We start from the raw sequence: 13,621 nt of genomic DNA, 5'->3' as shown, positions 1-13,621 counted from the left end.
TATATCTAATAAAATTAATGTAAATAATAAATTGCATGGTAATTTTTCTTAGCCAAATAACTTTTCTTAGCTTTAATCATCTTTACCATCAATATATAATTTGTGAAATCTTGTTTGCTTGCGCTTTTGTAAGCATTAATATATAAAAGGTAACATCAACTACCATAGGTAAAAAGTTACTCTTGATAAATGACTTTTTATAAAGCAATCGTTTATGGTAATGTTTTTTTCTTAACCTGAATAATCACACTTTATGTTTTGCAATAATTTGTTTTATGTAATAAAAAAGCTTATAAATTTAAATACTAAGTTAACTTTAGTCTAGCAAAAGTTTTAAAAAACATTTTGTTATTTATTACACTTTTAAATACTTACCGTCACCCTCAACAATTAATTGAAAGAAATTGATAGATTAATTATAAAGCTTTAATTATGGTATAAAGTAAACAAGTTAGTTGTTAGAAAAACTAAGTTTAAAAACTACTAGTTTGACAAGGTTTAACGTTAAAATGACACAATTATTATTTTTTCTTCAAAGAGAAAACCTGATTAAAAATTAATATTTATTCAATTACAGTACAATCTATTTAAAAGCGATTTTAATTGATAAAGTTTAAAGTCAGTTACTTCTATACTGTAATGGTATTTGGTTCATTTATTTTTTTCTGTTTGTGTATTTTAAGCACTAAAAACAAGAATAAATCCATTAAGTTTTATTAATTATTTTATCAATATCTTTCAAATAATTGTTGAGGGTGACGGTAAGTATTTAAAAGTGTAATAAACAACAAAATGTTTTCTAAAACTTTATTTATTTATTTATTCCAAAATATATAAAACAATTAAGATGAAAGATTACGGTTTCTTATTGACATTATCTAAATTTTGTATTATTTTCACTTTCGACTAAATTTAAACTACCTGTCTAATGAAAATAAAAATATAATTTAAATTTTAAATGTATACTTCCCTTAATAAAGAAATACTTTAAAACGAAAAATATAACAATACTCAAACAGTATTTAATAATTCATAAGTATTTATTAAAAAATGTTTCACAAATTTTAAAGTTTTAAAAGTTTTGAATTAAATTATAACAAACTTTTATATTAGTTAGTAGAGTAATCTTTTGCTGTGACTAAGAGTGTTGACGTCACAAAAACTCTAAATTTTGAAATAAAAAATATATAGACAATTTAGGCTTCGGTTATTTATAAGATAAAGCTATAAAAATTAAACGTTTACAAAATAGACTTCTGATATAACAGAGATAAACTGTTTAAGTTACTAAAGGTATTAGTTGCTTAAAAAAGAAATAAACGTGATTTTAATGTTCATTTTTTGTGCAAAATTTACTGTACTAGTCATCAGTAAGTTTATTTGATATATGTTTTAAACAAGCACTTTAAAGTATTGTGGACCTTAAAATCTTTTTGCGTTATTATCGACAGTTTTTTTATTAGTATTAATGAAATGATCGTTTGGGGTGGCTTAGAATTTAGCCAACAGATCCTTTGCTCTACTTAGCACAAAAGATAGCTTTTTCAAAAAAATGTTCAACATTTAAAAAAAGCTTACTGTTATCTAATATGAAAGTTCATTATCTTAAAAAGTTAAATAGCGGTGAAACCAAAGAGAGTTGGAAAAATTAAATTTAAATATCAGTTTTAAACGGGCATATTTTCAATTTTTTTATACTTTATTCTTACACTATACTTTATCTAACTTTCGCTACTTATACAAATTAGTTATATAGTTTTTAAGGTTAACCGAGCATAAGTACATTTTTTATCATTAATTGGTGATCTGCTGGGCCAACATTTGTTTGTAGTCACTTTTTGATTCAAAAAGTTTTGAGTCTAGTGTTTTTTGTTTTTTTTTTTTTTTTTAAGTCAGTAAATGGATCAAATTGGCTTATTGAAATTATCTTACTAAAATTTAAAATTCACTTAAAATAGATACCCTCAATCTTTTTTAAAGCAATATACTTTAAATGATTTCATAAAGGCAGTTTAAATTGTATGAGCAAAAAAACAAACAAACTGTTACTAGGGCTATTATAGGGAGGGGTCAATCAAAGTTGTTAAAAAAAATAATTGTTGGTGTTAAATAAAAACCTAAGTGTTTCCTATAAGGCTGTCTGATTAAATACAAAAATTTTAAACTTTGGCAGAACAGAGTTTAATTAAATTATTTAACGAATCACTATCAAGATCTAAAATTCTTTACAATAAAAAAAACTTTTATGGTATACACCTTAAGCTTTTAAATATTATATAATAACTTAATTTATTAACTATATATAGTCTGGGATATATATTAACTAAATATCTTTTATAAATAATGAGAACTTAAAATAAACAAATGGACTTAAAATACTGTAATATTCACACTATTATCATTTTCTTAGATTAGGCTAACTTCAGTTTTAATTATCTATGTGCTGTTAATTGTGTCACCATTACTACTGTTTATAACTTAAAATAATATAAGATTTTATTGTTTCACTCAAAAAATGTTTATGTTGTGTTTTACTGTTTAGCTGTTAGCATCAATTTATACGGTTGAATGGTTTTACTTCATTAAAAAAAGATATCTTTTGTGCTCAGTAGAGCGAAGAATCTGTTAGCTAAACGCCAAGCCACTCATCGTTTGTGTGACGTAATTTACATTTCTAAATCTAACAGTTGTAGTAAAAATGATATTATTTTAAAAATAATTTTAAACGTGAATACTTCTTTTATACTCCCAATCTAGTTTTAACAGATTGTTTTAAAACAAAAAAACTACAATTACTTCATAAACCTTTTACTCTAATTTTAAATCTTATTAAGTTTGTTTGGATATTTTGCATATTATAAGCATAAAATACCTGTTACATTAGCCAAGTTTAAAATATAGTTGATTAGTTATTAGTAGTTTTAAATAACTGTAGTTTTACTACGCTGAAAACTCGATCAAACATCTTATATGTTTAGCTTACGTTTATCAAAATATATACATATGCAAAAATTTGAAGTGAGTATTTGGAATTATAAGAAGAAATACTATACTTATTTAACTTATTGACAAAAACGCTTTTTATTTTTTTTTACATTATAATATTGTTGTAAAGAAACTTTCATCTTAATTTAGTTTTTTTATGATTTTGCTGAAATTAAGAAAAAAAATTAAAATAAAAAGTAGAATAGAAAACTAAAAGATAAATCAGTAAAAAAAAACTAACGACCAAAGGTAAGGGTTAGGGGTAACACTTATAGTGAAAAAAGTTATTTAATAAAAACAAAAACTAAAATTAGTTATCGATTGATGGTAAGAGTTTAGGGTAACAGTAATAAAAAAAAATAAATGAAAAAAATGGAAATAAGATAAAAAGATAAAAAAAAATTAACCCGTGCAAATTTTACTTCGTGTAAATTTTTTTGCTCTTGCAAAAATTTACTTTCGTGCAAAAGTGACCACTCGTGCAAAATTGTCTTTGTGAAAAACTATCGTTGGCAATTTACTTCCGTTGTAATTTTGTGCGCTCATGAAAATTAGGCACCTACCCATATAAATATAGTTTTTTGAGTACACAACAAATTCTGCAACTTTAGCTTATTTTTTAGCCTATTACAGCACTTACAGGTAATAAGTTAAATAAATGAGTTTTTAACTTAAAAAAAATTTGAACAGCTTTTTTTCTGGTGCATAACTTATTTGAAAGTATAGCAAAACACACTTCATTTTTTTAACATTTAATAAAGTACTTTCGTAGTAAGTCTCATTAAAAATTGTATCTTACTAAGTTAAATTGAATTGAAATTGAAACAAATTCATACTGTAATTTAAAATTTTTAAATATAAAACGACGTAATAATCTAATGTTAAACCTAACTGAATGCTTATACTGTAGACATTTGATGTAGTAATAAAACTCATTTGACTAAGTTAAACTAAATTAAACCAGCGATAAAAATGAAAATAAAAATAAACTCTAAAAAAAACAAGAAACTAAATATTATAAAATTACTTAAGGTAAGGATTTAAAAAGCCTAAATATATCTTTTTTCAATAGAAATGTTTGTGATGTTTACAGCTTACATCAAAAAATAACCTATGTTATAGTTTCTGACAAATTAACATTAACTACGAATTATAATAAATATAAGCGCTTTAAAGCGCTAAAAAAAATTTGATGATTCCCACCCACACATGCTTCAATTTACATAAATATATACGTAAATATGAAGCAATTCATAAATATGAATTCAATTATGCTTTTCAGTTGTTTTCAGCATACATCAAATAATTTGCTCATATGTTTAGTGAAACTTCAGTTTAGTACAAATTACAAGTCATGGTAATAGTAAAAGCTTAAAAGCGCTAAAAATATTGTTAAAAGCATCTAAGTAGCATAACTCTAACTTTGTATTATTAAATAAAAAAAACATAAACATAATATTCTAAACAAAGACGTCACGAAGCTGAAAAGTATTTAGCAAAAAGAATGTCAGTGCAATTTATTAAAACTGTTTCTGAAACTAAAAAAAAAACTATTTTAGTTCTTTTTTGTTTGTTTATAATGAAACTTTCAAAATTTATTATGTTTATTTTACAGTATATACATAAATATATATTTAAAATAAAAAAAAATATTTAAAGATGTAAAACTCAAAAAAGACTCGAGTTTCGTGCTTATGCAGTCATCAGCTTCAAAATAAGTTTAAAATAAAGCACAAAACAAAACACACAAATGAAAGTTAAAAACTTTAGCATAAATAGATTATGACGTAATTTTGAACCTATCAAAAACCATGCAAAACGGCATGTGTAAAATTAATTTACCAATCGACATCTTGAAATAAAGCCCTTCAAGTCAGGACCGGTTCTAAATTGCGCGAAGACAAAATTGCACGAGGTTACTAAATTGCACGTGGGGACTAAATTGCACGAGAACAAAATTGCACGAGTGTACAAAATTGCACGAAGAAACTTTTGCACGAAGACTAGTTTGCACGCAGGCACAAAATTGCACGAGGGGACAAAATTGCACGAAGACTAATTTGCACGGAAGCTCAATTTTGCACAAGTTACAATTTTGCACGGAAGGTCAATTTTGCACGACAGACAGTTTTACACGGAGAGTCAATTTTGCACAAAATAGTACTAACTTAAAATAGCGAAATAAAAAATATATTAAAACCTTTATATTAAAAAAAAAAATAAAATAAGCATGTATTAGTGTAGTTAATTTTAAGTTATTTAGGTTTATATTAGTTTTATTTATTTTTTAATTTATTTAGCTTTTTTTCAATTGAAACTAAATTATTGTGTTTAAAAACTAATAAAAAATTTAAAAAGTTTTTAATAAAAATAAAAATAGGGTTTTTTTTAATAAAAATATCCCTTATTAAAGAATAAATATATATTGATATAAACTTAAATTAAATTAAAACTATACTAAACTTCAATATTAAATAAAACAAGATTAAAAAACATGCAAATGGGGGCGATTTTATAATTTTTGGCAGTCATAAAAATTTTACTATCTATCTTCTTATTTTACTAATTTTAGCTTGCCATTAAATAAATGACCTTTAGGTAGAAATTTTAAAAAGATAGTTCATTTTGTTTACGTAAAGTATAGCTTTCATTCTGAACATGTAAATAAGAATGTAGAGTTTTTAGAAAACGTCGAGATAAAAAAACAAAACAATGTAAAATCACAAACACAACCAAGAAATCTACACAAGGTATTGAAGATGGACAATTAGCTTCTTAAAATATGTCTTTATAGTTGCTAAACAAGGACTGCTTCACACCATTAGGGGAAAAAAACGTTTATTCCTGTATTAAAAACAGTTTTAGAAAAATCATTCATTATCAAAAAAACAGTAATGTTTATGCAACAACACTGTGAAAAGATGAAACGTCAGAATGTGTTAATCAAAAGTTAGTTCAGTAATTTTTTTTCGATGCAGGTTGACGAGTCTACTTTGCCGGAAAATAAATATCGTTTTCTTGTTTGCGTGAGTTTAATAGTTGATGGTACAACATACAAAGAACTAGCGTTCTCCCAACTAATGAAAACGCATAGCACAGGAAGGTTTGTGTTTGAAAAATTAAAAGATATTGTGAAGTTAGTAAAATACCTTCAAAACATCTTATAAAATTGCAACAGATGGTGCTCCGTCTATGATAGCAAAGTATTGTGAATTAATCACATATTACAAAAAGTTAAACCCTGATATATTTACTGCTCATTGTGATATACATCGCCAACATTTAGTTGCAAAACATTTTAGCGTTCGTTTAAATCACTCATTAAACTTTGTGATAAAAGCTGTCAACAAAATTAAAAGTCATGCTTTACAAAATTGTCTGTTTAAACAGCAGTGCAATGACAATGATGAGGTTTTTGATAAGTTGATAATGTATACATATGTGAAATGGTTATCAAAAAGATACTGTTTAGAAAGTTTTTGGCTGTTTTTAATTCAGTTATTGAGGTTTTTTCTCAAAGGATAAGGTGTTCTTAGAAAATCTTGTCAAAAAAAAATAGACATTGCTTACATGTCAGACTTATGTGGTAAGATCAACAAGTGAACAGAACTTTACAAGGTAAATAATTGAATCTTGCAAAAGTCAAAAGTAAGATAACCAATTTCAGAAACCAACTTGAACTGCATCGAAAAGATTTCAAAAATAATCATTGTTCACAGTTTGCAAGTTTTGAAAAATTAAAACTTCAAATAATTGAAGGTGACGTAGAAGTATTTTCATCTCATTTGGAACAGCTTTAATGTGATATTGATAAACGGTTTACTGACGTTTTTCAATTAAACGTACCGAAGTGGAATATGGATCCCTTCAAAACAGATCTTCTTTAATTAAACGTTGACTTAAATAAACTTTTACAGACATACAAACTGACCTTGAACTTAAAGTAAATTTTTCCAATGAACGATATGAAAGCTTTTGGACTCGTCAAAAACTAAGGCAAACGTACCTGATAATTTGGGAGGAAGTTAAAATGTTGTTTATAGCTTTTCCTTTTAGCTATGTTATTGAGAAAGCTTACAGTTAAGTTATCAACTTCTTGGTCAAAAGATATAATCTAAATATCTTTATAGGAGGTGACATGAGGTTTTATTTGACTGATTTAGAACCTTATTCTGTTGATTTGATTAAAAACTTGCAAGCAGTCATGAAGCTCATTCTTCACATTACATTAGATTTCAGTTGCAGACACTTTTTTCTGTAAGGTCTTCAACTATAGTTGATTTTTTTTTTAATTCTTAATTAAGCTGGTTTTTATTGTATTTAAGTAGTATTTTTATAATAGCAACTTTATTAAATTTATTATTCTACAATAGGTTTGCTTAATGCCTAATGAATAATAAATACGGTGGACTTTCTCTTAAGTTCGCAATTTTTATTTTATGTTTTAGTGGATTTTACGTTTATTTATAACATTATTGCATAATAAGAAATTTACCAATTTATAATAGAATGTAAAAAAATTGATAATGAATTTTTGAGTTCGCACTTTTTGATTTTGTTCAAAGTGCAAATTTAAGCGGAAGTCTTTTGTACTTATTGAGTGTTGGATACTGTATTTATATTGTGTTTTAAAATTAATAATAGTTATGTTTTGACTTGATTATCTTTGTAGTTTATATTTGTCGTTTTAAATTACACTAAAAGTTTTTATCGCATAGTTAGTAAATTATTTGTTTAAAATATATTTATTTGACATTATTATTACTTGCTTAATCTGTATGAGTAAAACAATATTGTAAACCATTAATTTTTTTTCAAAATATATTTTTTTACTTTAAAAGAGTATAGATTTAAGGTGTCTATTTGAAACGACTTTAACTATTTCACTAAAATGATTCTGAAAGTCAGTTTTAATTTCTGACTTGGATTGTTATTGTTTAAAAATTTGTGAATTAAGGAATTTTAAACTATTAGTATAACTGTTTTTGTTTTATTTAAATGAAATTATTTTGACAATTAAAATGTGTTGTTTATTTAAATATTTCATTTAATTCATTTTTGAACAGAACTTAATAAGCCATCGAAAAGGCTGCTACAGTTACAAAATTTACGGTTTTAATCTAAAGTATTTTTTTTTAGTTGATTACTTTCTGTTCACAAAACTTATTGTAAAACCTTAATTTTTTTTAATTTAAAACTGACTACAAAATTTGTCCACAACTTACCTAAAAGTTTCAATATATTTAAAAGAATTCAAATTTAAACATAATTGGTTACAGATGACAAAAGACTATTAAATATTAAAGTTTTTTAATACAATTTACTTGGCTTGTAAAAAAAAATAGTTTACTTTGAACACAGCCCAAAAGTGCGTGCGTAAGAAGTACCTAACTAAATTACACTTCGAATACAACTTTTTTGGCTCAAAAGTGCGTACTCTAGAGGAAAAAAACTACTTTATAAAATCATGGAGGGCGATTTTTTTTCAAATTTCTGAAAAGCGAGCTTTTTAGTAAATGAGCTTGGGAACCCCTGCTTTAAGCTCTCAGTACAATTATAACAATGTTAACTTACGTTTAATTAAAAAAAATCTATATAGCTTAACGATTTTGTGTATAATTTAACTTTAGCATATATTAACTATTTTTACCAATTATAGTAATACTTATAGAAATTAAACTATGTAATCATTATAGTCTTTAATGAAGTATGTTGAGAAAAATCCATTAGTGTAAAATTTATCAAGAAATATAGTATATTTGTTAATTGATAATTGTTTATAATATAAAATATTTATATATTACAAAAATAAACAATTAAAAAAAAGTACAAATCTCATTAAAATTACTTATACTTGCAAAAATGTAAACTTACTAAATAAAAATTGTTTTTATTACTCATAGTAAACCTTATATCTTTAAAAGTTAATATATTCAATAAAACGAAAGTATCTGTTTTATTTACGAAAAAAAATATCAATCTCTTTAATATACATTACAACAGTGATAACAACACCTCATTGCACATAATTTTAATAAAGTCACACAGAAGTTAAAATAGACCAATTTTATAACTGTTATTACAACTTGGTAATATAGTTAAAAGTATACTTTTTAAATTTAATTCATTTAATTGTATTTGTTTAAAATAAAAATCACAAACAAAGTTTATTTTTCATAAGCCGACACGCTCATTTTGTATGTTTACAAAAATAAAGTTTAGAAAACTAGCAGTAGTCTTAACAATGTAACATAAAAGAAAAAAATTGTAAAATTGTTTAATTTTTCTTTAAACGTGACGTATTTTTGTAAACTTTTTGTAGAAAAATAAACTGCCATAAGGTTATACTCCAGCGGTGCGCTAATTAGTTGCGTACTTTTTAAATCTAAATTCTTGAAGTTTTTGATTAAATGTGAACGAAATCTATTTACAACAACAGTTTCTCAATTAGTTATACTTTTTTTGTTACGCTTAGATTGATAGAATCTACAATAATCACTAGAAATATATCAAAAAATCGCTAGTTTTCGATCAAACTCCAAGTAATAAGTTTGTTATATTAAAGTATTTACAATGAAATTTTTATTTAGAAATAATTAAAAAAAAGAACGAAGCATTAAATATATTCTATTTAATTGAAATATAGAACTATTTTTTATTATAATACGCGCGTATAATTTTTGGTAGTATAATTTTGGTAGTAAACATAATTAAAGTATTTTTATTACTGAATAAATAACAAACAGACTTAATTCAAAAATTTAAACTTCTAGTGACGTCACAAAACACTTGCAGTAAAAGTTATTTTCAGTGACTTATATATAAATATGTTTATATATAAACGACAAGTCTGAAATTCCACAAGTAGTTTTTAGTGTATCACAGCGCTTACAAGTGATTATTCTTGTAAAACTAAATTGTTAAGTTAACAACAAATTGAGTTACGTTTTAGTGTGTTAACTTACTTGAGAGAAAGTGGTAGTTTCATTTACAAATTTATGACAAAACGAAACTGGTTTTAAAAGCAAAGATAGTACAAATAACGTATAAGTTATTCTAATCAAGCAGAAATATTTTCAGCTTTTAATTTTTTTGTATGTTGAAGTGCTTGTTTTTCACAATTTTATGTTTGTCAACATTGTTTTAAGAGGTAATGAAGCTTTAGTATATCTTAAATAACTAAAATAATTTAGAGAAATATGTTATTAAGACAAAAATTATCATACTTATGATTTTTATTTGTTTTCACAAATTTTTCAACTAAACTAGTAAAACTTGCTTAATTACCTGCTGATGGTGCTAAATTAAAAACAATTAGTTAAACCTAACATAGTTTAGTTTTAGGCCTTATACTAAAAAAAATATTAACCTTAAATTTAGAATTATTAACATTTTCATTAAAGAGATTTTATTGACAGAATATTTATTTTTTTATCAAGAACTATTGATAAAAATACATTTAAATGAATTTTTTTTTGAGGTTATGTTCTTCAAGATATAACAGTATTTTCACTAAATCATCCTGATGCATGTGAATAAAATGTTTTCAGTTCTCTACAGGATAACACTTCTTCACTGTTTCTATAAGTTCTAAAGGAAAACAGGATTTATAAACAGTAAAATATTTTGCCACAATAACTGTGAAATTCTTAAATTGTTCTAACTATACAGAGTAAACTAATAAATAATTTCAATATTATAAAAAAAATTAAAATAACAGCAAGGTTGCCACTCTTTGAGTCAAAAGAAACTGTCCCGAGTGACCTTGAAATGCCCTGAGTCACCATGTGTTTTTGAGAAAAAATCAAAATACCCTGAGTTTCCCTGAGATTTTTTAGAACTTAAAATATCATTGAGTTTCACTGAGTACCCTGAGTGTGTGGCAATCCTGAATATAGCTAAAAAAAAGATTAAAATAATTTCAAAAACAAAGAGTTTCATTTTATCAATAACTTTAAGGACATGAAGATAAATTTTTTTAATATATTTTTACTATCAAGTTTGAAAACAACTGAACTTTTGCTACACCTGAAGATAAGCTTTGCTTTTAAGGGCATAGGGAGGATGAAACACTTTCTTCACAATTTGATCTTTTTTTATGAAGTTTTTACTAAGCTACAAGATGCTTTTAAAAATTCAAAATACTTTTTTAGATATAGCTGGTCAAAGTCGAAGGCAACAAAAGGTTCCTTACAGTAGGCACAAACTAAAACAGCGTTTAAAATAAAAGTGTTTTATCCCCCTTTTATGCCCTTAACATATACTTTAGAATTATTTTACTGAACTTGTTTTATACAGTTTTAATTTAACTGCAAGACATTTTTTATCAATATAAAAAATCATATTAATTTTTAAGATATGGTAATTCACACTCAGAGATACAAAAAAGTCCTTATTAATATAATATAAACTCAAACAACAAATAAATCAAATTACTAAAATCATATCTTTTTTTATAAGTTGGCCTCAAAATCTTTAGATGTTTCTTTTAAAAAATAAAACAATTCGCTAAGTTAGATATTTAAAACCCTAAGAAAAAAAAGTTATAACGAAAGTAATAATTTTTTGTATATATAAAAATATATATGGATAGTTAAAAATTTAAAACTTCTCTTCAACAAAAGTATAAAATTTTATAAAGATTAGGATGAAAAAGTTTAATAAAAATTGCTTTAAAAATGATGGAGAATGTAGGTTTTCAGTAAAATTGTGATTTTTTGCTGTTTTAGTTTGCTCCTTGTACAATAAATTAATGTTATCTCTGGCCTGACCGGTTGTATCTAAAGATTAATTGGAAGTTTTAAGTTTATTAAAGAGTAACTATTAACTTTCTGAAAAACTTAGAATAAGAGCAACATCTAAAAAAGTGCCTATACATCCCCCCCCCCCCCTTACCCCTCACTATTTTGCACAATTTTTTCAACAAACTTTAAAATTTTTATTAACTTTTATTCTAAACTTAATGTTTTTTTGTTGGAGGTTTAAAATTCAATAGTTTTTCAAGGGTATCTTTTCTGTATTTAAATTTTATTTGTTTTTCATTTTGATGACAGTATTTTTCTCAGGAGCTCAACATTTTAAAGTTTAGTTAGTGAGGCTGTTGAACTTTTCAAGAAATTTAAAGATAATTAATAAATATGTAACCATTATAACAGTAAAAAATTTGTTAGTTAGTTTTAATGTGGCCATAGGGGTAAATCACTCATATTTTAACTTTAAATAAACTTGTTATTTTCAGAGTAAAAAACTAAAACTGCTTTAGTCATCCTGAATATTTTCTAATTTGGTCAGTTTTAATCTATCTTGGGTCATCTTTAGTTTTTTTAAAATTTCTAAGTTATCCTGATTATGAGGCAAGGCAACCATGTTTCAACAATTTTATCTAAAATTTTTCCTTTGTTTATGAAAAAATTAAACCAAAAGTCATATAAAGTAGACTAACATGTTAAACTACTCTAAGTAATCAAAGTTTATTGGGGGGTCAGACCAATATTTTAAATTAAGGCTATTTACTTTATTTAAATATGTGACTGTTTCAATAACTATATTTTTTATTTAATATAAATCTAAATTATTTTCTGTAAGAGTAAACTAGAAGTTTATAATAAACTACTAAACATTTTTTTCAGAACTCAAATTTTACATTTAAATATTATTTAATTAAATATTTTATTAACTTTATGATTACAATAACCAGTTGTAGTTAAGTTTATGTATGCAGATTAAAATAAAAAATCGAATTTCTTAGACTTGGTGATTTAAGTTTCTTATCTTTTTTTTTTTAATATGCAATTTATGACAAGTTTAAATTTAAAAAATCAAGCTTAATCTTTTGCAGTAGCTTAGCTTTGTTTTTATTTTATGTTTACAATAGCTTGTAGTTGATACTTAAGCATGTCCTGTTTTAGGGAATTTTCAACTTTGCTTACTTACCGCAAGATATTGATTTTGCGGTAATTCTTGAAAAATTTTGATTTTTTGAGTTCATTTGCGGCAGTCAGCTAAGAGTTTGCGGCAGTGAAGTGGGCAAAATGGTCGTTTTCTAAATTGAGTTTTAAAAGAGATTTCATTCTAAAAAATAACTAAAATATTATAGATAATTAATTTTTTCCTTCCAAAATTTCCAGGTGGTGCAGTTGCGGCACTGCAACACCCCATGCGACGCCCCTGGTTCAAGACAATTTATACAAAACAAATACTAAAAGCAAACACTCTTAATGACGTAACTAACAAACGTTTGCTTCACTTTCTTTTATTTATTTCGTAACCATTTAATTAAAAACTTCTAACTAAAAACATTTCTTCATTTTACTAATTGAAAACCAGCTACTTTTTTTCAATGGAGCTTCTAGTAAAATTAATAAATTTTTAGTTTTGTGAAGTAGTTACAGTAAGTAAACTAATTATTATTTATTAAAACAAAACCTCTTATTTTTTCTTAATTAATTTATATAGTAACTTTACAACACCTTTTTTTAACTTAATTTACAATAAGTAGTTTTTTTCTAGTATATTCATTACATTACTTTGTTGAAATAGAACAGTTCATTTGTATAAGTTTTCTTGATTAACTTCATCTTTTGACTTATATACAAACTGGTTTTAAATAATCAAAATTAAACTTATTGTATTTCCA

General features: G+C 24.7%; 1 protein-coding gene across 1 annotated transcript in view; it reads left to right on the top strand.

The window, feature by feature from the left end:
- The window catches only part of LOC145849623 (kelch-like protein 40), a 92,664-nt gene extending 86,467 nt beyond the window's left edge, over positions 1-6,197 (top strand). The window contains exons 3-4 of the mRNA XM_082954599.1: positions 5,964-6,088; positions 6,164-6,197. Coding sequence (XP_082810725.1) covers positions 5,964-6,088; positions 6,164-6,197 — 159 coding nt within the window. The remainder of the gene's footprint in view (positions 1-5,963; positions 6,089-6,163) is intronic.
- The last annotated feature ends 7,424 nt before the right edge of the window (positions 6,198-13,621 follow it).

This window comes from Thalia democratica, chromosome 2 (assembly GCF_965202585.1).
Source record: "Thalia democratica chromosome 2, ktThaDemo2.hap1.1, whole genome shotgun sequence".
NCBI classification, from domain to species: domain Eukaryota; kingdom Metazoa; phylum Chordata; class Thaliacea; order Salpida; family Salpidae; genus Thalia; species Thalia democratica.
The sequence above is the reverse complement of the archived record's forward strand: the minus strand, read 5'-3'. Positions and strand labels throughout refer to the sequence as shown.